The sequence below is a fragment of the Emydura macquarii genome, unplaced genomic scaffold, assembly GCF_026122565.2.
Source record: "Emydura macquarii macquarii isolate MOO-44397 ecotype Brisbane River unplaced genomic scaffold, CSIRO-AGI_Emac_v2 contig_1390, whole genome shotgun sequence".
In the NCBI taxonomy this organism is placed as follows: domain Eukaryota; kingdom Metazoa; phylum Chordata; order Testudines; family Chelidae; genus Emydura; species Emydura macquarii.
Window position 1 is genome coordinate 2,972,022 of NW_027131527.1, and position 25,022 is coordinate 2,997,043.

The 25,022-nt window shown below is 38.4% G+C and overlaps 1 protein-coding gene across 1 annotated transcript in view; it reads right to left on the bottom strand.

Moving 5' to 3' along the window:
- PARG (poly(ADP-ribose) glycohydrolase) overlaps positions 1 to 25,022 on the bottom strand; it is a 126,728-nt gene that overhangs the window by 84,613 nt on the left and 17,093 nt on the right. The window contains exons 4-7 of the mRNA XM_067552474.1: positions 19,392 to 19,578; positions 16,678 to 16,800; positions 14,945 to 15,028; positions 11,610 to 11,684 (exon numbers count right to left, since the gene is read on the bottom strand). Of these exons, the coding sequence (XP_067408575.1) occupies positions 11,610 to 11,684; positions 14,945 to 15,028; positions 16,678 to 16,800; positions 19,392 to 19,578 (469 nt within the window). The remainder of the gene's footprint in view (positions 1 to 11,609; positions 11,685 to 14,944; positions 15,029 to 16,677; positions 16,801 to 19,391; positions 19,579 to 25,022) is intronic.

The following is a 25,022-nucleotide window of genomic DNA, read 5'->3' on the forward strand; positions in this document are numbered from 1 at the left end:
GTTTTTGTTGGGAAGGTTGAAAGAGAGAAAGAGCGAGACTGACACTTGTAGCCTGGTGGGTAGGGCACTGGCTGAGATGTGGGAAACCCCAAACCAACAACTCTGCTCTGAATCAGGCAAAAAAGCAACTTGAACTTGAGTCTCCCACATCCCAGGCCAGTTCCCTAATTACCAGCCCTCTCTTCCCCACACACTTCCAAATCCAAAACCTCAGGTTTTGAGCCAAAAGTGGAAATTTCAGCACAATTCCATTTTTGTGGGGGAAAAAAAAAAAAAAAACCCACTGAAAAGGCTTTATTTTGATGTGGACCAAAATAAAATTTCAAAGCTTGAAAGTTGCCACAAAATGGAATAGCCATTCTCTGACCAGCTCTAGAAAACACTCAGCAACAAAAAACAGTATCATTTTGAACACCTGCAGACACTCAATATGCAATTTACTGGATTCAAACAAGCTTTTTTGGATTCAAACAAATTTTTCTGCAAAAATCCACAACCTATGCCCCTGAATTTAAGAGCTGTACATGACAAAACTGAAGTAACTGCATGTCAGTTATTTTTTGGTGGCTAGAAAATACAAAATATTCATGTTTGTTTTGTCTTAGCTGTAGTTCAAAGCTGCTGTAGGAGGTTAAACTGTAAATGTAAACTGTAAGGATCAAGTTGGTAAATAATGTGATCAATGTGGACAAAGCAAAATAGTTTGCATTATATAAAGCTAATGGAACATGCTCAGTGTGTATTAAAGCATGGCAGCATATTAAAAACAGACAGTGAATAAACTGCCAAGGAAGGCTGTGGAATTACTATCATTGGGGATAATCAAAACTAGACTGTACGTTACCCATCCATCAGGATAGTTAAGGGATAATTAAATTGATCCTGCCATGATGCAGGAGAATGATTCTATGAGAAATGGCTAATACAAATTGTCTGATGTGCATAGGGATGTGTTTAATTAATATTAAGGAAGAGGATGTTTGTTTCTACTAGTTGATATATTTTCCAGTTGAATGTCATGGGTTCAGTGACAGAGTTCACAGGTAAAGGCTGGTCTGGGCTAGAAGAGTACTGTCTGGTATCTTAAAGCTCTTACTTCTAAAGTTCTGTATTTAAACTGTTCAAATGAAACACACCACTGGGCAGAAGGTACATACCTATTCGGCTTTCCACAAAGCAAAAATATTTTGGTACATAGGCAAGACAAGTGGCGTGGTGGGGATGGCCACACAGACTGAATTCTGTGCTGACTCCAAACAGACTAATATGGCATTGAGCAATCAGGAAATAGGCCATAGAAAGGGATCACTAGACTTCACTTTTGAGGAGTCAGTGGCTGTAAGACCCTGGATTCCTAACACAGGAATATGGAGGGACAACAGTTTTTATTCCATCCTCCAGGCTGGAGCAGGGACGCCACAGGAACAGTTTCCAGGTTGAACCACCATCCCCAAATAAAATAAACCAACATTGGTTAGTTCCCCCACAGGGCCAATAGGTTTAATAGTGACAATCAAACAGTGATAAGAAAAATAGTGAAGATTACTGTAACACACACACACACACACACACACACACACACACACACACACTGTAAATGTCATGCTTCATTAGGTCTAGCTCATCTTATCTAATGGCTCTGATTAGCTCCCTCGTGGTTTAAACAGTCCTTAATTAAATTAGACTGAGCTGTAAAATAATGCAGGCTGTACTGATTAAAAAGCCCTATGATTCATGCTGGGAAGGAGTCCAGAAAGAGTGAGAATTTCCATTAAATTTTAAATCTGAGATTCCAAAGCACAGAGGCATAACAAACGTCAGGTGGAATCTTGTAAGTATGTAATATATTTGCAGTACTAACTACATTCAAAATATCTGGTTTGCAGTCATCCCTGAGGATGTAACAAGTATAAGAGACTACAACATTTTCAGAACACACACCTGAAGAAAAGCCACCTTTCAAGAGATACAAAAAAAAAAACCAAAAAAAACAAAAAAAACCAAACAAACAAAAAAACCAACCTTAAGCAGGATTATAAATCATACAAGACTGATATCTGATAACTTGCTTCCACAGCTTTACTCACAAACAATATAAACAGCGTTCCAAACATACATGTAAACATTTATTCTTTTCTATTAGCAAATCTGTACTGTAGATCAGTTAGCTGCCAGACATATATAATGCATAAAATAGTATTCTGTAGCCCCAATCCTGCTATTCTATAGTCCCAGTCAGTCCATAAAGTCACTGGGATTCTTCCCACACTGGCACTTGCAGATCCTTCTGCAGGATTAAGGTCTCAGAATGTTGCATAGGCTTTGTCGGTGTGTGCTGATTGACTGGTCTGCAGTCCTCGTCTTAGGCTTTGTGACATGCATTTCATCCTGATAACTGAGAAAATAGTCTTTCAAAGAAAAGAAAAAAAAAAACAGAACACTTTTTGCACTTAACTATTAATGAAATAAAGAACTTTAAGAGAAAATTAAACATGAATTTTAATGCCAATAATTAGCTCTTATACTGTGCACTTAACACTTCCAGAAGTGTTATGAAAACATTACTTACATCTGTCCTTCTGGGAAAGTGAAATAACTTAAACAGTTAACAATAGATCAGATTTCCTCTGGGCTTGAAATCCAGGTCTTAGCTGAGTTTATTTAAATTTATAAAATGTTTCCATAGGTGCCTTTTGCATAAATATACAGAATACCAATAAAATGATAGTAGGAATGGACTGCTCATCCCACCTCAACAGAAATTGGGGATGATAAAATAACCCTTAACTACACAAACACTTGATGGTGAAAAGGTGGACTTTGCAGCATGCCCAGAAAGTTAATACATTTGGGCTGGCTTCAGAGAATGACCTTGTAGCTGGCTGTAGCAATCTCCCAAAGGGCCATCCTGAAGAGTCCCCAGACAGAACCCCCCTCCCACTTACAGTAAGGATTACCTCTAGTACTGGTTTTAACTGTGATAGGATAGTACAGGGAGAGAAGCATCAAACAGGGACGTGGGCATGAAATCTGAGAAATGTTCAACTGTCATCACAAGAGAGACACACCAAGCACATTTATCTAAGCAAAATAGTGAAACAGTGATTAGGTATGTCAAAATATTGCACTGATTAATTATATAGTGCACTTTTTAGGCCTAAAAGATAAGTTAGCACACTTTAATTCTCTAAAGTTGACTATGAGGTTTATAAGCAGCTTAATCACACATTCATTATCTTATAAACAATAGTACCTAGGTGCTATTAAATGGTTGCATTAAAAAAAAATCATACAACCCATATAAAAATCAAATTTTACAATGTCCAATTTATTAAAAAACAAAATAAATCACCTAACCTAAAACATCCAACAAAACAAAAAACAGATGTCCTGATGGCTTTACCTGGGGAAAATAAACATTGGATCCCCCCAGTGACATATGAAAGGCAGCATTCGTTATCTCCTTCAAGTGCATATAGGTTAATTCAGCATTACATTGTTCTCTCTGCCATTCCTACTCATTGTCAAGAGATATGTGCAAAAGTATATGCATATGAAAATGTACTTTTGTTTCTGTTCTCAAATCATATTTCTCACAGCTTTAGATACGGCTACAAGTTGTAAAATCATCTGCCATTAAGAGAAATAAATAAGCTAGAAATAATCAGGAAGTCATACCACACAAACCTCTGTGTGTGTCTTTTAAAATTAATTAGCCAGGGCTTTTATAAAATAATCTGAAAAATAGAGTAGAAAAATTAAGGCACCTTTATTCTTGCTGGGTTGAAAAAACATCTTACCTACTAACTTTTCCAGATGGTCATATACTACCAGCCATAACATGACAGATGTTTTATGCTTCAGTCCAATGCAATTAAAGAGACAAATCTACATAACTTCTGTTGTTAGTATTTTAGCCTTTTATGCTTACATGTGCAATCAGTGCTGTGCCTCTCAAAAGCATTTTTGACTTCTTACAAAAAATATGAGTAAAAAAATCATTTTAATTTCACCTTCAACATTTCACTATTTATGACTTGCTTTCTACCTTGCACTGTCTTCTTTTTATTTACCCTCAGTCTATTGCTTCTTTTAGCTGCAAGATACAGCAAACAATTCCACTAGACAGACATTAGCCTCCCTTGTGGATCAGCCAGGACATAAAGGAAATGTAATTCCTACCATACTACTTTCTCCCCAGACCAAATATATCATTTAACCATGGGTTCTACTTCCCCTAACCTCAAACCACAAAAATTTATTTTAGAACTGCAGCCTCACAAAAAGACTCCAATACATGGATTAAGAAAAGTGTTTTATGCTCAAGATTTGCTTTAAATGTTTAAGATACATCCAAAATAAAATGTAATGTATCTTAGAAATCCAAACCAACAAGGTAGATCCAGGAATGCTGTGAAGAAGAAAATCCTCTATTTGGAATCAGACAATGTTAATTCAGGTTAACTTTTTTTAAAAAGCTATCTCACATAGAACATTATTTCAACAATGTAAATTTCACTTTCACATGTACTAGGCATGAATAAGTAGAAAAATCAAAGATCTGTCTTAAAACACAAGCTTCCAAAAGCAACCTGAATGCATTAGCACAGGCGACCTTCATTCTGTAATGTACTGTCACGTATTTCTGTGAAAAATTGCCACATTAAGTGTATTGATTCATTGAGAATATAAGTTATTAGGCAAGTGTTTTGGATTTAATTTAGTGGAACGCTACACAGGAGAGCCATAAAACAAAGCATATTAGTTTCTGCTGTTTCCAGCAGCTGGCGGAGAGGAAGACCAACATTAGCACTTAAAATGCAAAAAACCACTAAATATTGCCAATTCAGCTCAGCACCATTTTCAATTTTCTAATCACAAATAAAATGATAAATTGCAGTTAATATGTTCACCTTTACTTTATACTGATAGAAATATGCTTAAATCCATTACAACACAGTCATTGTTTATCTAGATAAATACTTTCTCCCCCAACTCCATTTTCACTTGCTAATGACACATGGGATTTCAACTTACAACACTTTATAGGACTTGGAAGGCAGGGGGGTGCATGTTTACTTTTTAAATTCACCCACCCCTCCCTAGAAAGACATCTATATTTATAATATTAATCTGGCTGTAAGAATCAGATAATAAGCCTACTATACTGATCCTCCACCACAGACCGGGATACAGAACAGCTCAGTTGCCACACAAGCCACACTGAACCACAAAGAAAACTGCTGTTTATGTAGAATAAAATAGCTATTTTATATCCTCAAGACTGATTTATGCCTGTAAGGAGGTAATTTTGGGAGTTACCCAACTGCACATCACTAGTTCTAGTTATAGGAGGCTTACTTCCTGTAAACTTCCTTGTTTTTCTGCATTTAAGCAAGTCCCTCATACTGTTGGTTGCCAGGATTTTTAAATAATGTAGATTTTTTTTGTTTTGTTACTGGTTTTACAGCTGTGTAACAAATGTATAAAGTACAAATCACTTCCTATCCTGAAGAATTTAAATTATACTGTAAGTCAAGTCCCACAAGTGTAACTGAGGAAGTATGAGGGTAAAATGCAATATCTAGTCTATGTAAGCATGTGTTCCTACATCCACAACTATATAATTTCAACTTTTCTGCTTTAAAAAAATACCAATACTTGGTAATATTCTTTACCACCTGTTAAGAAGAATCCTTCTATCCAAACAGATGTTAGCAAAAGAATACTCAAAATTCAAAAAGGAAAAGCAAGTAAGGCTAGGTGAATATAGCAGAAGAAACTATTCTATCAAAGATGGATTCAATTAAAAAAAATCACATTCCCTAGTTAGAACGTTTTTTAAAAAATGGGGGGTGTGTGTGTGTGTGTGTGTGTGTGTGTGTGTGTGTGTGTGTGTGTGTGTGTGTGCGCGCGCGCGCACGCCTTGCTAACAGCTAAATATGTTCAGCAATGCCAAGCTAAACAATAATATTTCATTACCTCAGTTGTCAATGGCCTAAATGCCAGAATTAAGGTTGCCTGTGCAAACAAACTACCTCCATTGTATGTATTATAAAGTCAAATTATAATTTGTTTTACAGGGCCCAATTTATTCAGTGAAAAGAAAGGACAGTGAATGAGGCAGATGATTTCAAGTATAGAAAAAGATGTTCTCTTGTGTTTAAGGCACTGGATGGGGATACAGCAGAACTGGGACTCTGTTACTTCTGTCAGACTTCCTATATGATGTTGGCTCTGTCTATAAAAATTAATACATACAATGGGGCCAATTTAAGGTTATACAAGGAACCTTAGTTCTGTCATTTCCTAACTGTCAAGTGCTTGACATTCTTATAAAGGTATTTTATATACTCTCACTGAAGGCAAATGCATATCTGGCAGAATCATGTCCACCTGCTTAGGGTCACCGAGTCATAAGCTCTTGCTTCTATCCAAGGACCACAACCAGACTGTGGAATTTAGGTAAGAGACCAAAATAGTCAATTAAAAAATACTTAGGTATTTTTGAGGTAGGCACCACCAAGACACACAGACCTGATCACAAACACATTTCAGGCTACTTATTACACCCCAATGCGCTTTTCTACTAAGAAACCATCATGACCATCTTTAACTGTTATTTAATTGCAACAAATGGTCTTCAAAAATTAAGTAGCTGTATACAGATTGAGCTGACAGAATTACATTATCTTGTACATTATCTTTCTGACAGCCAACAGGGGAAGTCCCTTTAGCTTTGACCTTGCCCTCCAGATGTCACTCAGCCTTTTGGTATTAGCAACACTTTTCACAAACAAGAACTTTGAAACTTCCCCACTTGAGAATGATAGAAACACTGAGTCATGTAAAATAATCTGTTTCTCAACCAGTTTAAAAAGCCAAAAGGGCTTTAATATTTAAAAAAAAGACACTCACCCAAAGGTTTAGCAACTGTCCTAATAATTATTGCTATTACAAGGAAAATTAATTTAGATTTTACATTTAAAAATTTAAAGAATGACCCTGTATTTTGGACAGTATAACTCAATTAAGAAAATCACAAGCAGAGGCACAAGATGAGAATTTGCTAATATGATAACATGAAACAAACCAATGGGTAAGTTGCATCTAGCATATAGATGACACATGAGGAGACTAATTCCAATAAAGCATTCTTTGGAATATCATTGTTAAATATTTGTTCAGTACACATATGCTTTAAAAGTTACATCCATATGCAATGGGCCCCAATGTGCCATTACAGCAGATAGGAATATTGTGAGCACAATAATGGAATACAGTTAGAATTGTGTGGGTTCAGCTCCTCTGCAAATCAGACTATAAGTGACTTGGTTAAGAAGACACAGGAAGTAAATAAGTAAGTAAGTGAATGAAAGCAGAGGTTCTTCTCTCAGTCTAGTTCGAACAACAAAATCACAATTTTATACTTTTTTGGGGCCATTGTTCAGCAAATTATTTCTTCTCTGTCAAGTGACTCGTCATTCTCTGGACTCTTATGACTACAGCCAGTTTTGCTTTCATCCCACCTTCTCAAATGGACTTAGTAATTAGGAAATGGCATTAGTCATCAGTAAACCTGTAAGTGCTAGCTCCCAAAGTCAATAGATTCAAACTCTGCTTTACTCCAGTTGCCATGTTTATGTCAATCATCTCCACTGAGTGCCCACAGAAGCACAGCTTTTCATTTCAATAGCTCATGTGCTCTGGTACTGCAAAGTAAGCAAAAGAAGAGGTTTTGATAATTTAAAGAGCCTTTCAAAGGTTTATGTTCCATATTCCAAAATTAATTTAAAAGAATTTCTTTATCTAAAAATATATCTTTTTTTGTCTGCAGTGCTGTTGTAGCTATGTTGGTCCCCAGAACGAGACAAAGTGGATGAGGTAATATATTTTACACTGGCTCACCTTCTCATGGTGAAAGAGACAAGCTTTTGGGCTTACAAGTTTGAAGAAGAGTTCTGTTTAAGCTTGAAAGTATGTCTCTTTCAAGCTTACACAAAGCTCTTCTCAGACTATGTTTATATTGATGGCGGCAAAGTCGCCGCCATCAGATCCGTCTTTCTGGATCGATTGAGCGGTCAGCATAGACCCGCTCACTCGATCAGGAAGTCAACGCAGTAAATCCACCCCCTCAAGTAGTGCTGCATCAACAGCACAGTGCAGCGAAGACAGCGTGCAGAAGGGAAGCACAGCAGTCGACAGGAGTTACGCAAGCTACTCAGACTACTCTGTGTAACTTGCATAACTCCTGTCGACTGCTGACGAATTTCCAGGTAAGTGTAGACCAGGACTCAGACTTGTACGCTCAAAAGCTTGTCTCTTCCACCAACAGAAATTGGTCCAGTAAAAGATATTATCTCACCCACCCTGTGTCTCTGATAGTTTTTGGGCATTCAACTATTTAACATGATGAATGCATTAATTTCCATGCAGTGATATAGTTATTAAGGGAATGGGGAAGTTAGAAAGTTTGGAGAGGGAGATTTCCCTGTTCCCCAGCTCTAGACTTTTAATTTCTGAACCAGAGTATGGATTTATTCCCTTATTCTAGAGCTTCCGTAATTTTCATTATTCTCTGTTTAATATACCAACGCACACTATTCAAGCTTAGTCTGCAGCTCAGACTTCGGTATAGCTTTCCTCAGTTCCTCTGGGAATCTCACAAATAAATCACTTTTACTGTGTGACAGTAACTGCCTCCACACTTTTGGACGGATTGATGCCCACTGTAGTTTATTTCTCTATTGTTCCTATCTTCTCCAGTAGCATCTGATATTACTTATTGTCTCTGGCTGATGATCTCTCAATCTGATTATCCAGTTTTGAATTCCCACAGCATCACTTGCATGCATTAGGACAAGCTCAGACACATTTGTAGATGTGCCACATCAGTTTCAAACATTTGCATGTATTCTTCAGTAGTACTTATGATAGAAAATATTGGGGGTTGTCACAGGGTGACAGTGGCTCTTTAAAAGGGAAGAGGCCAGTGTACCTGTGACTGGTCTGTTGACCCCCAATTGGACTTAAAGTAAGGTACCTGGGCCATATATCTGAGGAGAGACAGAGTGGAGGAATCAGTCAGAAAATGTCCAGGTGAGAGCTTCCTGGAAATGAGACCTGCCAGAGATCACTGGCAGAACCTCCTTGAAGGATGGGGTAGGTGGTTTCTGGGGAAAGGCTGATGACAGGAGAGAAGTAAAAGGGGTTTGACAACTGACCACTAAGACGGAGAGTCTGGGCTAAAGGCTAAGGGCAGGAGACAGAGTTGCCTGCTCACTTCCAAGCAGGAGAGGCAGAGCCCAGGGCTAGAGAGAGATGAATGCAAGCAAGCAGCAGAAGGGTTTGCCAGCTGACCTCCCCAAGCCACAGAGCCTGGGCCAGAGGGCTGGAGAGAGATAAAGACTGGAAAAACAGCAGGGGGCGTCGCCAGCTGACTTCCAAGCTGGAGTCCAGAGCCAGAGAGGGCTGATGGGAGGGGAGCAGCAGACGGGCTTACCAGCTGCCTTGTCTGAAGTGAGAGGTTAGTAGAACAGAGGGAGTCAAAGATACTTCCTGGATAAGGATGAACTCCCAGCAGAGGGGCTTTGGTGGGGGATAGGGTGTGTATTCCTCACTAGGAAGAACAGTGTTGCATTTCTGGGGTAGCTGTCCTGGTAGAAAGTCAATAGACCAATGAAAAGCCCAGGTATGATAGAAAACACTGGAGTGTGGTATGTGCTAAGTGAATGGACAGAAGTCATGAGATTTTTAAAGGACTATATACACTGTGGGTAATTAATAGATGTTTTAGGCCTTTTGTCATGGACTAAATTGCACTAGATTTGGTAATAAACTGGCTTCAGAGAGAATATTAGTGAGTAAAGAAAGCTTCTACAGAGTGACAGGGGACTCTAAAGGAGGAAAATAACTCAGGCCAGTAGGCCTGCTGCTGGAGGGTAGCCCAAGCAGGATCACCCTGTGATGGGTGTTTTCCCACCACTTTTTTATAAGTTGTTTTATTAATTGAAATATTATAATGTTTGATAATATTACAGGGAGCAACCTCAACAGGCCAGATTAATTTCTAGTGGTGCAACCAAGGTTGCAAGTCCTGAGTGGTGGAAAGCCCACCAGGAGCAAGAATGCAAAAAGATACCCATAACCATTGCTATGATAGAGGCGTGAAGCTAGCCAATGCAGTTCCAAAAGCAGATGAGCCAAGACTAGGAGGGGCAGCACCAGAGAGACCTGAAGACAGGCTAATTCAGCACCTCTCCCAGACAACCTGGATTAAGAGGGCTCCTATGAAACCATGAGCAGTTTTTATAGCTGCCTTCCTGCAACAGTGCCACCACCATAACTCACTCTAATCCAGGTGTCCCTATATGCATAAGAGATGTATTGCAAAGAGCAGCCTGATTTCCCACATGGATCAAGTTGACCAAATGTTTTTATATATACATATTTTACAAACTTACAAAAAAGCAAAGCCATGAATTATGAGGAAAAACTACTGAACACCAATTGTTTAAATGTACAGCTACTTTTGAATATTTATTGTTACTCCTATGAAATTTTTGCTTGTGGAAAAATTTGTCAACAAAAGAAGAAAATACATTTTCTTCTATATTTTATGGTAAAGCAAGCATTTCGAATTTTCTGGCCTATCTTTGTAATGACTACCAAAAATGTCTAAATGAATCCATGCCATATTCAAAATTCTTCTTTGTAACTTTTATTTTGACTGTAAAATTCAAAACAAATCAAATTCCGTTTTAACCATACTTGAGTTACCTACTGGAGAACTTCCTAGCTGGAGACTCATCCATTATCTTTAATCACCAAAACAAAGAACTCAGGTAGTCTTGTGTATTTTCCAAATACATTTCTTTCTCTCCTTCCAACTCAGAATGTGTGTCTTTTTTGGAGCTCAAACTAAAGATATAACACTTTCTATTGTATTCTATTTAAGTTCTTATACTGCCTTCATCAACATGGTATCTGAGAACCTCGCTGAAGTGCATTAAGCAATGTTACTAGCATGTGTCATCTGCAGCTCTCTTCCCCGATCCTCTTGCCAGGCAGAAAACTTGAAAATGGAGCACTTATCCCCTTCTTCACAAGGGTTTGACTGAAATTTGAACTCAAGACCTCTCATACCATAAGGGAAGAGACTTACAACCATGCTAGACTTACAACCACTCTATATGACAGGGAAATAAAGATGGATGAATGAAACTGGAGAGAAACATAAAAGTAATATTTCTTTTTCTGAATAAACATATTAAAAACACCATAGAGTTTACTAACAAATCTGGCAGCCTAGCAGGATGATCACAGAATAAAGCAGCTTTTTGACTGGAAGTAAAAGGTCCAGGGATGCTCTAAAACTTTTGAACTAGTCATGTAAAATCTAGATTGAAGCAAATGCCCAGTGTGCATTAACCATTACAGCTACCATTCCAAATCAAAGTATTACATTAGGGCTGGTTATAGAAATGTGAAGCTGGTGACTCTTGACAGAAGGGAAAATGAAACAAAAAGTGTTAAAATATATAGTAAATATCGTCAGAATTCATTAAATTATCTTTTATATGTTCTGTTTTTAAGTAAACTTCCTTTACCTTATCACAGAAGTCAGTAAGAGCAGTAAAGTCCCATTTCTTGGCATAGGCAACATTATATCTCAATATAGCCTCCTATGGAAGAAAAACAGTAAACAAAAAACACCTAAGGAACACACATACTGAAATAAAAAATACAAATCCTTGGTTGGCATATGCCAATTCACTGAAGTTTATCTTTTTGAAGAAACAGCACCATCTACTGGCAGAAAGCTATCTTAGTACACAACATTTGCTACCTTGATGACTGACCTACAGGCTTTATATAGGCAAAAAACTCCCCTTGTAGTTGAAAGAAGTTTTGACTCTGTAGGGGACTGGAGAATCAGAACCATGGCAAAGTTAAGAACAATTAAAGACAGAGAAACAAGGACCAGGCCTAAACATTCTTACCTAAAAATAATTGCAAGGAAAACTGCTTAGTTCTTAATTTACAATATTTTGTGTGTATTTGGCTCTCTAAACTTCCTTTTTGTCTAATCTAACTCACATTTTGCAAAGAAAAAAGTTTTAAAATATCAATTTTACACTGCTTCAAGAAATTTGTCAACCTCAAAACACAAGCTAGGAATTGTTTAAAAAAAAGAATTCATTAGTTGCTGTGTCATCATGAAATATCATGAAAAAGAGCGTTTTCTTTAGTCGGCATCGAAGCTTTGTTTTAAAAAAAGGTTTAAATGCATTCCCAGTGGCCTGAATTCTTGTGAATTTAATATTATATATTTCATAAAGGGCATGTGTGTCAAGCTCAGGACCTGTAGCAAGAATTTATTTTCACTCCCATTTCTTGACTTAAGCAACGTGGTATCTCAGTATATATATAGGCTTTTCACTTACCCATAGCACAGGTTGTTAGCTAGTACTAGAAATACCTGGAGAAAATGGGTTCAGACAGACTCACTCAGTGTAATTTAAATCAACACTATCAAAGAAGTTCAAAATAAAGGTTAAGCCATTCTGAATGCCAGGCTATGTTGCCTAAGCATTATTGTCACAGAAAACTTATTTTATATACTAAACATGCTGCTCTAATGAGTTGAAAAAGGAGACTGGCTAATAAAGACACCTGCCCACACAGGCAACAGAAAATCCTCAGTAAAATTTTTTTTCTCACCACACCAGGTTATATTGGGACTTTGTGTGGAATAGAGAGATCAACAATTATACCTCGGCACTGACTTGATATCACGCTAAAGTTTGAGCAAGAAGAGGTTAATTAATTTGTGCAGTAACTGTAGTTCTTCAAGATGTGCCCCCCATGGGTGCCCCACTTCAGGTGAACATGCACCTCTCAGTCCTTTCATCAGAGATGCAGTAGCAGTGCCCCTTCAGTGCACCCTACGCCTCCTTGTGCCAGACACCGAGGCTACATAGGGAAGCACTGATGAACTGCCCTCAGTTCCTTCTCCACCCAAACATCTCCACAGAGAACAGTCTGAAGCAGAGAAGGAAGGGTAGGTAGTGGAACACCGTAAGGGGACAGATCTCGAAGAACTGCAGTTACCACCCAAGATGAGTAACCTCTTCTTCTTGAATAGTATCCCTACGGGTTCTCCACTTCAGGTGTCTTCTGAGCAGTTTCCCAACTGAGTCCAGAGCTGAAGATAGTGCTGCAGTACCCAGAGCCGCATCAGATCAGACAGCATGGATCAAAGTGCAGTGCTCCGAAAATGTACATGCTGAAGCCCATGTAGCGGCCTTACATATCACACCAGTATATTCTTAAGCAATGCTGTGGATCTTGCTTGTGAGTTAGCAGAACGTGCTGTCACCCTCTGACCACCATCCCTGTGGTCTCTTAACAAGTGACAATACATCCAGATTTCCAACTCAACCATCTCTGAGCAGAAACTGTGGATCCTTTTGATTTGTCTGCAAAGGAGATGAACAGGCTGGGTGACCTTTGAAATTACTTCGTCCTATCGAAGTAGAAGGCCAGAACCCTTCTCATACACAGGGTATGAAAACAGGACTCCTACAGAAAGTGATGAGGCTTCAGGGGGAGAAAAAAAAAAACAAAAAACCAACCACTGGTTGATGAATAGATTGGTTAAGGGAGAATTCAGAGAACTTTAAGAATTTAGAACATGGGCGCAAAGAAACCTTAGAGCAGGTCTAAACTACTGCTTAAGTCGATCTAATTTACGTCGCTCAGGGGGACGAAAAAGACATCCGCTCTCAAAAGCAACTGCGCAGATCTCGCACTTCTACTGTAAACCTGCCCTTATTCTTGAATACTACAAAAGGTGGTGGGGGAAAAGGGGTTTGCCATCAAGGCACCAATTTCCCCAACTCTACAGTTCGACATGCTGGTTACCAAAAAGGCCATCTTTATAGATAAATGGAATAGAGCAGTGTTTCCCAACCGGCGTGCTGTGGCACACTGATGTGCCATCAGGCCTGAGTAGGTGTGCCATGGAATTTTTTGAAAGCCTACTTGAAGAGTTCTGAATTGGCTCATGAATATTCATGAGTTCATTTGGAGACTATATGGCCGTGTGCCTCAAAATAATTAAAGGTATTAAGGTGTGCCATGGCAGTGAAAAGTTTGGAAATCACTGGCATAGAGAACAGATTACCATAGCTTTGAATGGATGTTTCATATGGTAACTGAGCTGCAGGTTGAGGTCCTAGGTTAGGGTGCAGTCTCTAGTCTGGAAGTAGAGATTCCCCACTTGTTAAACCTAGATGATACAGGATGAACAAATATTGAAAACCCCTCTATAGTTGGAAGAATGGAAGCAGTATCATCCTAATGGTCCTTAATTTAGCTAATTGATAATGCCAGTTTCTTCTGATCCAGCAGATAATCCAGGATGACTGAAAGAGGCAGGAAACTGCAATGACAGTACCAATGGGAGAATCGCTTCCATTTCTGCAGATAAGTAGCATGGGTTGACCGCTACACTCCCTAGCTTAAGGGACAGCATCATTTAAAAAAATAAATAAATAAAAATAAAATTATCACATTTCTGCCAGTTATTTTTCTTTATACTAATGTTATCACACACACCTCAGGTAACAAAGGTGACTAGAGAAAAAAATATCTATTTTTCTGTATCTTTACTTTGTGCATTTGACAGCACACTTTGAAGAATGAGTTTTACATTTCCCCCTGTATGGTCAGTTTCTTCAGTTGTTTGTGAGAGTCCATCCCTCAGCAGAGAAATTTTTCTTTTTACATATAGAAAACCAGGATTGTAAAACCAGACAGATTGACAAGGGCACACCTAGACAGGTATAGATATAGACAGATATAGAACAGACAGATATAGAACCTGATACTACTTTTAACTCATGTTTAAATTGATTTGATTTCAAACTGATGGCCTTACCTTCAAATCATGTGAGCTGGTGAATTTATTAAGTAATGTAGTCTGGATTAGTTCCCATCGGCTTCCAGCAGTCCTATCACCATTCTTTAAAAAATAAAATAAAAATAAAATAAATGAACAAAAACAAAGAAAGATGAAAACTCTTCAGCTAATAAAATTGTATTCAACCCTCCAGCCAAAAAGCATGTAGCATTCTGTGCCATCAACTGTATACCACAGTACAATTGTAAAGGGGAGAAAAGGAAAAGGGCTTCTCTATTTGCCTATTTTTAGAAAGAACTATGCTTTGAGTGATTATGTAATTTGCTAATTATGTCTCAAATCATACTGCATTTTGCTTTAAAAAGTTATTTTTCTTTTTAAATTGGGACATTTGGGAAACAATATACAAAGAGCTTTCCTTCATGCTGACCGCACTCTTTCCTATACTGCCCCATCAACGATAAATAATGCCCTCATGGTCCATAATACAATTCACAAAAACAGAGATATTCTACGCTCATTATACCAAGCAAGGAAAAGTGGTATGATCAAAGCAGAAGGACAGAAAATTGGTAGAGAAGATCTGGACCAACTGGAAAGGAAGGTGAGAAGTGGAAGGGTTATAATTAGCAAGTAGAGTGAGATGACCAAGACTTGAACAAGGATTTTAGCAGGAAGGATAAAGTGAATTTTTGATGATGACATAATATGCCAGAATTCTAAAATCCACAAAAGTCTCCTCTCACAAAAACTCTCCTCTTAACAATTCATGTTTCCAAAGCAGTCATTTTATTTTACTCTAGATAGGGAGATTAAGGTACATAAAGTCTGGCTCATTCTTCCCCATACTCAAATTAAGGTCATATATCTAAAGAGATATTGGGGAAAACTCTAGTGCTTACTCTGTAGAAACAGGCAATTTTTCATGAAGCTGATATGAGGAGCTTGGACAAGTTAGTTTACCTCTTCAGAGTCATGCTAATAGTCTTGTCTAAGTAGCGCCATAGGGTTTTCATGAATTCTTTTCCTATGAACCACCAACTCAGTTTTTTTTTTTAATTAGTTTTGTAGCTGCATCAAAAATACCACACAACTGAGAAAGTCAAAAAGCTTTTAAGCTATAAAGGTGTGTGTCAGCTGTCAGAAGGCAATACAATACAGGCTCCACAACTGGACAGAGGTCCATATCCAAAAATTTGTTGACCTATAACTAAGGGATCACAAGACTCCCAAGTGGTAATAAGATACTCCTATATAAAACTTTTAAACTAGCAAGACTAGGCCATTTCTGGTTTAGCCAGTAACATAATAAAGGAAAATAAGATACACTTGAAACCTTTGAAGACTATGAATACATGAGCACTGAATGACAAACTATAACTGAACCGTTCCAATTCTTCAAGGTATAATGGTCACCCGCAATAGGATCTGGGGACGAAAAAGGTCTCTTTTCTTTCATGACCAACCTGCCCTCTCAGCCTTTCCCCCTACTATATATAGTATTCATCACATTAGATGGCTACATGAATTATTGGCCGACAGAAGAATTCTTTTCTTCAGTCTGAAGCATCGGGTACCAGACACAGTTTAATTACCAGACCAGAGTTCTGATACAGTATGGCAAACTGTGCGTTCCCAAACTGAACATCTAAAATTATACTAAAAGGTGGGGTCACAAAATAAAAGTGCTTTATTGCATTTTATTGCCCAAACTTTCATTCATATATGTAAGGAAGTACATTTTTTCTTACCTCATCCTCTACAGGGTATAAGTTTTGTTCTGAACAGGGCATTTTTACATGTTTATTGTCCCACAAATCTTTATAATGAGTTGGAAAAGGTTTGGGCACCTCTCCTTCCCGCAATAGATCTACCTGCAAAATAGAAATGAAAGAAAATTCATGCTGTGCAAAGTGCTTGTGCAACCTACATGAACAATAAGAAATCAAAATCCTCCCAAAAAGTGAGTGCACAGCCAAATTTTGGCCACCAATCCTTTTCTACACATTCCATCAATTTTAATATCAACTATTAAACACCAAACACCTAAGAACAGACATTGGTCCATATTATAAAGTCTTTGGCATAACTCAGACACATACATGCTTGTGTAACAATGTTCCTGACTGGGCTGTTTGTGAGGATTAAACCCAGGATCTCTGGATCTAAAAATCAAGTGCCGCTACTGCCTGAGCTAAAGCACCCTGTCAATTAGGTCAGCGACAGTTGTGGACTCAAACCTGCATGCAGTCTAGCCACCAGAAAGGGACAAAAGAGCCACTCTGTGCTGGTGTTGGTTATACTTGTTTTCAGTCTAAGATACTACAATATTATAGTAACAAAACGATTGTTTTGGTGGAGAAGATCAAGTTGGAATGAAAGTGTCATTTGCAGGTATTTATAGAATATTTTCTGAAAATGTTTCTTTTTGGGGCATGTGAAGGCATGTACTCCCCCTTTTAAGGACAGCCCGGAGCCTACAACCAAGACAGCCTAGATGTAATAAAGAAGCCCCCTGCCCACCTTAGGGAGTGGTAATTTAAACTCGAACAGGAAGCTGAGCAGGAGGAATGGCACTAGAAGCTATTCAGGCTGCAAAGGACAGTGGTCTCTCCCTCATGCTCCTGGGGACTAGCCTAACCAGGCCAGAGGATTTATTTATGGACTTGTAGTTGGGGAATTCTGAAATAGGGTCTTCAGGTAAGGGCCTATGAACAGTTGCTAGAAATGCTCCTTCCCAGAGACCTTATTAAAGAGGATATACTTATGTTGTTTCAGCATCCCCCTGCCCGGATCCTTTACAGTGAACTTACTGACTGAGGCTATGTCTACACTGACGGTAGCAAAGTCGCCGCCATCAGATTGACTTATCTGGATCGACTGAGTGGTCAGTGAAAACCCGCTCAGTTGATCCAGAAGTCAACATACTAAAACCACTTCAAGTGGCGTAGCGCTGCATCAACGGGAACTGGCGAAGTGCAGTGAAGACGGCATGCAGAAGAGAAACACAGAAGTCAATGGGAGTTACGCGAGTTCTTTGCATACTTTACATAACTCCCGTCGACTGCCGCCAAATCGCTGAGGTAAGCGTAGACCAAGCCTGAGTTGAGGATATTAAGGCAAGGTGTATCTGCTGCATGTACGAAGCCACAAGGAACACAGAGGGGCAGCACACACCTTTTACAAGCAGAAAGCTATTCATTTTTAAACCCAGCCCATAAGTGGATTTTTTTGAGCTATTAGAACGCTGAAAATTATTTATTCTTGCTTTTACAAAATGGATTATATGATGTTCTGCTTTCTAATAATTCAAACATAGATAGATTAAAAACTCCAGACATAGCACGTTTGTAATTCTCAAAGCAGAAATTACTGGGTGAGGTTCTGTGGTCGGTCTATATTATGCAGGAGGTCAGACTATATGATTGTAATGGCCCCTTCTAGCATAAAATTCTATGAAAATAAAGTGTGATCATGTGAACTTTTAGTGCATTTTGAAATAAATGCAATATATGCAATTATTCCAATGTCTGATCACCTGCTAGGGTTTTTTTCCTCTAAAAATAACAAATACTGAAAGCTATTCTAAGCAAATATGGCTGTAAATTTACATGCACAAAAGTCAGACAACTTTGGTTCCAAATGTAGACATAATTATGTACATGAATAATACTCTATTATTGCACATGGTGATAACTAGTGGTGGATACAATGGGAACCGTATATACCTTTAAAATTCCTTTTCTGATAGTAAATTCTATTTATAACATTGCATTAACAGGTTAACCTTATGCACCACATGCTCTTTAAACAATACCTAAGTCAAATAAATGTCAGTTTATTGGGAATGAACGTGATTTTCTTTAGCTGTAATTTTGTGACATGCTGCCAGTTGTTTGATCATATGTTTCACTTTAACAATTATTTTACTGTACATGATTTCAGAGAGGTAGGCATATGTGCCGAGTTTAGTATGGGATGCAAGGTTAAGATTCCTTCAGACTCCTCTCCACTAATTCCCTTTCATCTTTTACACTTTGAATTCAAATGAAGAAGTTCTGAAAACAGAAAATATTAAGGACCAATTCTGGCCACAGATATAGATGCTGCAACTCCCACAACTTGGAAGTCAAACTGGAAGCACAAACCTATCTAAATGAAAAGTTTGTCCCCTAAGGGCCATAGTCAAAATCAATCATATTTCTGCAGTCTGGACCCTACTCAACCAAACTGCAAGGCCTCTGTATCACAGAAGGTAGGTCATCTTTAAGCATATTAGCTACTCTAGCTAGCTTCCCATGAGCTAGCTTCCCATGTCAAAAGCTTCCACAACCAGCTAAAGCTGCAAAATTATGCAAAAAAAAAAAAAAAAAAAAAAAAAAAAGCAGGATATCAGTCTTATGCCATCTAACAATCAATTTAATAAGAAGGTTGTATTTTCACATAATATTTTGAATTATCATACTCTGATGGTCACTGTATGATTGGTTGATGGTCTCAAATGAGGAAGACGAGCCCCACACATAGGCATTCTCCTCATCTCTTCAATAGGTGTCCCAAACCATTTCTTATTAGCTGGAAGTGAAGGTGGGGTATATTTAGGAATCTTCCTTCCCAGCCTTTGGTGTTTGAATTCACATTGTTCTTTCCTGCTGTTAAAATAAAAGTAATACATTGAAGCACATTTTATTTACAATGAAAAACTCTACCGCTCAACGTATGTATTAACATTAGGTTTCAAACTAAATTTATGCCACTTAAGCAGTTACTTTTCTAAAATCCTTTTCAACTGCATCCAAAAAGCAGCAAAAGTTGAATCAGAAACATGCACCGTTTTCATGGTGTTTAGTTGCAGACTCAGCAGCAGAAAAGCCATTCTCAAAACTGCTCCAAGTATTGTAAACTTTATAGAATAGAACACAAACCTTAGTGAGAGGCATTGGTCCCCTTATGGTCCCCATTAACAGGAGGCACCAAATATCAGTTTAATCAGTAACTTTACATGTTTAATACAATATGCTATTTATACAAGGTAAGAAGCGCTTTTACCGTATGACCCATTAAGACACTATATTGCACAACTCCTTTCTCAAGATGACATTTACTGTACCACCAGCTCTCCAGACATTCATGGGGTATGGAGTATATTGACTCCTAGTCACTAATTCAAACAGCCTTATGTTTATCCTCCAACTGCAACAAAGCAGTTCCAGTGTACTCCACAGTGCAGTAAGACTCAAGCAGACATGGTAGAGACCTTGCACAAGTCACCATAAGTAGAACCTCAGAGTGATTATAGATCTCACTTTAAATTTACAAGCAACATCCTGCCAGAACACCTAAAAAAAAATTCATTTATAAAGGCAGAGGCCCTGACTGAGTGTTCAATCAGAAGTAGAGTCGGATATTCAGAAGTGCTTGAATATTCATAGCTGACATTAAAGTTAACTGGAGCTGCAAATGCTCTTATGCATTTCAAAATCCAGCTTTGCCTTTCACCTTATATAGTCATTTACAAGTAGTGATTTACACCCACTTTGCACATGCATAAGTGACTACACAAGATGTAGGGCAATGGTAAATTGGGCTTAATATACAAAGAAAATTTACAGAAACAAGCCCAAATTTTGTTCTGTTACCTGTGTCAGCCTAACGTAATACTAGTGTAACTTAGACCAGTAATTTGACTCACAATTTCTTGAAGCCGTCTGTGACTAAACTAACCAAAGCCTTGCCACAGAAACAAGACTGATTTTAGTGAACACTTAATTATTTATTATTCAGTGCCCAGAAGTCTGTTCAGTGCCCAACAGACAAAGAGTTAAGTGTCCTGAAGCTTTGTTTGAAACTAGATTTACTAACATAACTATAATACATATATACTATATACACACTAACTTGTGAGGAAATTCCCATTGTACAAGACCCATTTGTTAGGGTAAGGTGAGCACTCTAACAGATTATAAATTGAAATACACACTATTCAGAGGTCTTTGCTAGCATATTTCATTTAAAACTAAAAGTTGTAATGGACTGTCTGGCAGTCGAGTCCATGTTCTCAATAATATGGAATCTCAAAATCTGGTGTTCTCATTCATTATCAGCCACTGACTCCAAGAAAAATCCCAATTTGAATTCTTTCTTCAGAGGTCAAAAGATCATAAGGGTAACAATTATGACAAAATTACATTACTAATTTCTTCTGTTAGATTAGATCTTCAAGAAATTAACTAGTTCTGTTTATAAGATTTTAGCCAAGGAATTTGTCAAAGATAAGCAAATGCCACCTGAAGAATGGATTTCTATTGACTAGTAACTTGGATCAAAGACTAAGCACAGAAAATATCACAAGTTTGAGAATGCCCTGAAAATTAAGAACATGTTTACACTGAGAGGTAGAGTAAAAGCGAAACTGGGACTCAACCTTAAGTACAATATGTACCGTGAAATAGTGACACTATAATAAAAGTGTGCATACAGTTGTTAGATACATACTAAAGAGCCAATGCAGAAAGAAAAGTCTTAAATTATAGTATTAGTCAGTAACGAAGTCAGAAGATGCCAACTATTCTGTTTCCACACAACAGGTATAGCATGCAATACTCTAGTGAAGCAAGGCTGCTGATGCTTAAAAAAATTAAGAGCAACTTCATTAAAAACTTAAATTTCTATTTGCACAAGTGATTTCTACCAATTGCTGCTCTTTGCTTTTGAGAACTGATGCAATGCAATATCCAGCAATAACTGAATGTCACATAATCAAGCATCTTATGCAAAAAACACTTCTCTGAACACAAATTGCTAGTTTGTCCTCTGTGTTTCAGTGGAATTATTCAAAATTTACACCGGTGAAACTGAAATTGGAATTGGAATTTGGCCCAAACTCACTCACTGTCCTCTATGATCTAATTTAACCAAAAGATTTTGTACGTGGCGTTAAAAGGGATCTATCTATCTGTTCTTCCCTCAACTCACATTAATTCTGATGCAAGTTTCCTGGACTTGTTAAGGAGGAAAAGACCACTTTGAAGTTCAGCATTTTCAATCACATCCTACCTTTCAAGTCTGTTACAAGCTGCACATAGGAATTAACAACACATTTACGACAAACCCCTGCACAATGCAAATTCATAGACCAATTGTTTACTTTGTTTCCATTTCCTTCTTATTTTTTAAATTCTATAAGTAATAAAAAATTAGATCCATATGATGGAATAATTATGACAATACACAAACATCTCTGTACTGCAAGTTCTTAGTATTCATTTGCACATCTTGAGGATAGCTAAAAACCCAATTCCTATAGCCCTGCACTAAAGAGTGATGAGCAATAAATGGGCATGCTATTAAAATTTTTAAAAAACTATAGCGCTTTGGGAAACATATGAAAAAATACAATTCATTGTTTAAAGTAGAAACCAGATACAGTAAGAAAGATATGCTGCAATTCCAGTTAGATGGAATTGATGAATAGCAAGCTCCAATAAGTCTCTCTCTCTCTAATTTACTAATGCAGTTCACCCTAAAGGTTTGAAAAATAGCTATACAAATATTCACTTCTCCAGTCTGTGTGTCTGCAGGAGATCCATTCGCCTTCACAGCCTATTGCTACTTCTCCAAATGTTATTCTATGAACCATAAAACTTCAAGTAGGCAGCTATTTCTGAAGAAGAAACTGCTTTATGGCCAGAATACCCATGACTCTCGTATGCATTTTCTCTGTTGACTAGACAAAAATATTGATCGAAGATCATTTTATACAACATTGCTCAAGATTTCAGCTCTCCCATATTTTTAACTGCAGCATCATACCAGAGTGCTGCATTCTTCAAGTACTCTTCTAAAAGAGTGTAAATGGGTAGAATCAGACTAAAACAGGAAAAAAACAAGTTAAGAATTACTTAGGGCTTGTCTAAACTTACTGTGCTGCACTGTTGCAGCTGCACCACTATAGGGCTTAGTGAAGTCACTACCTATGTTGACTAGAGAGCATCTCACATCGGCATACGTACTCCACTTCCCTGAGAGGCGGTAGCTATATCAACTGAAGCCCTCTCATTGACACAGCACTGTCTACACCAAGAGTTCAGTAGATATGATTGTGTGATTAGCGATGTAGTTATACCAACACAAGTTTGTAGCGTAGCCCAGGGCTTAGACAAGTTAGATGTCTTCAAGTTGGCTGGGCCTGATGTAATACATCCTAGAATACTTAAGGAACTGACTGAAGAGATCTCGGAGACATTAGCTATTATCTTTGAGAATTTGTGGAGGACAGGAGAGATACTGGAGGACTGGAAAAGGGCAAATACAGTATCTATAAAAAAGGGAATAAGGACAACCCAGAGAAGTAGTCAGCTTAACTTGAGTGCCCAGAAAGACAATGGAGCAAATTAAAAAAGCAATTTGTAAGCACCTAGAACAGGGGTGGGGAACCTCCGGCCCACGGGCCGGATTCAGCCCGCGAAAGAATTTGATCTGGCCCGCGGGCGGGCGGGAAGTGCGCGCCGCCGAAACCCTGCCGCCGTCTGCCCATTTTCGGCGGCGGGTGGAGTTCGGAGGCGGTTACTGCCCCACGGAACCCTTCGGACACTGCAAAACCGCGCCGCCGAAAAGGCGGAAACAGCGGCAGCATTTCGGCGGCGGGCACCGCCCCACACGTAACTGTGCCGCCGCCGAATCCCCCCCCCGCCGAATCCCCGCCCACCGCCAGGGCCCCCATCAGGCCCGTGGCAACAAAAAGGTTCACCATCAGGCCCTTGGCAACAAAAAGGTTCCCCACCCCTGACCTAGAAGAAAATCAGGAAATAAGTAAGTAACAGTCAACATGGATTTGTCAAGAACAAATCATGTCAAACCAACCTAACATTCTTCTGAAAGGGTAATAAGCCTTGTGGATGGGGGGGAAGCAGTAGGAGGTCATACATCTTGACTTTACTAAGGCTTTTGATACTGTTTCACATGACCAACTCACAAACAAACTAGAGAAATATAGCGTAGATGAACCTACTATAACGTATATGCACAACAGGCTGGAAAAACTGTATTCAGAGTAGTTATCAATGGGTTACAATAGAGCTGGAAGGGTATATCAAGTGGGGTCCCTCAGGGATCGGTACTGGGTACGGTTCTATTCAGTATCTTCATAAATGATTTGGCATAGAGAGTACACTTGTAAAGTTTGCACTACAGACAATACCAAGCAGAGAGGGGTTGTAAGCACTTTGGAGGACAGAATTAAAATTAAAAATGATCTTGATAAACTGGAGAAATGATTTGAATTAAACAGGATGAAATTCAATACGAACAAGTGCAAAGCACTACACTTAGGAAAGGAACAATGAATTGCACAAATTCAAAATGGGAAATGACTGCGTAGGAAGGAGTACTGCAGAAAAGGATGTGGGGGTTATAACTGATCACAAACTACATATGGATCAACAATGTAATATGGTCACAAAAAAAGCTAACATACATCTGGGATGTATTAGCAGGAGTGTTGTAAGCAAGACACGAGTAGAAATTCTTCCACTTTATGCAGCACTGGTAAAGTACTGTGTCCAGGTCTAGGCACATCGGGAAAGATGTGGTAAAACTTGAGAACATCCAGAAGAGAACAACAAAAATGATTAAAGATCCAGAAAACATGACCTACGAGAAAAGATTGAAAAAATTGATTTGTTTAGTCTGGAGAAGACAAGATTGTGTGGGGTTGGGGGGAAAACAAACAGTCTTCAAGTACATAAAAGGTTCTTATAAAGATCAGGGTGACAAATTGTTCTCCTTAGCCACTGAGGACAGGACAAAAAGTAATAGCTTTAAACTGCAGCAAGGGAGATTTAGGTTAGACATTAGGAAAAACTTCCTAACTCTAAGGGTAGTTAAATCACTGGAACAAATTACTTACGGAGATTGTGGAGTCTCCGTCATTGAAGGTTTTTAAGAACAGGTTAGACAACCAACCACCTGTCAGGGATGGTCTAATACTTAGACCTGCAGGGGACTGGACTAGATGACCTATTAAGGTCCCTTCCATTCCTACATTTCTATGATTCTTCACCCCTGTGCCACAGAAAAATAATAAATCTAAGGAAGA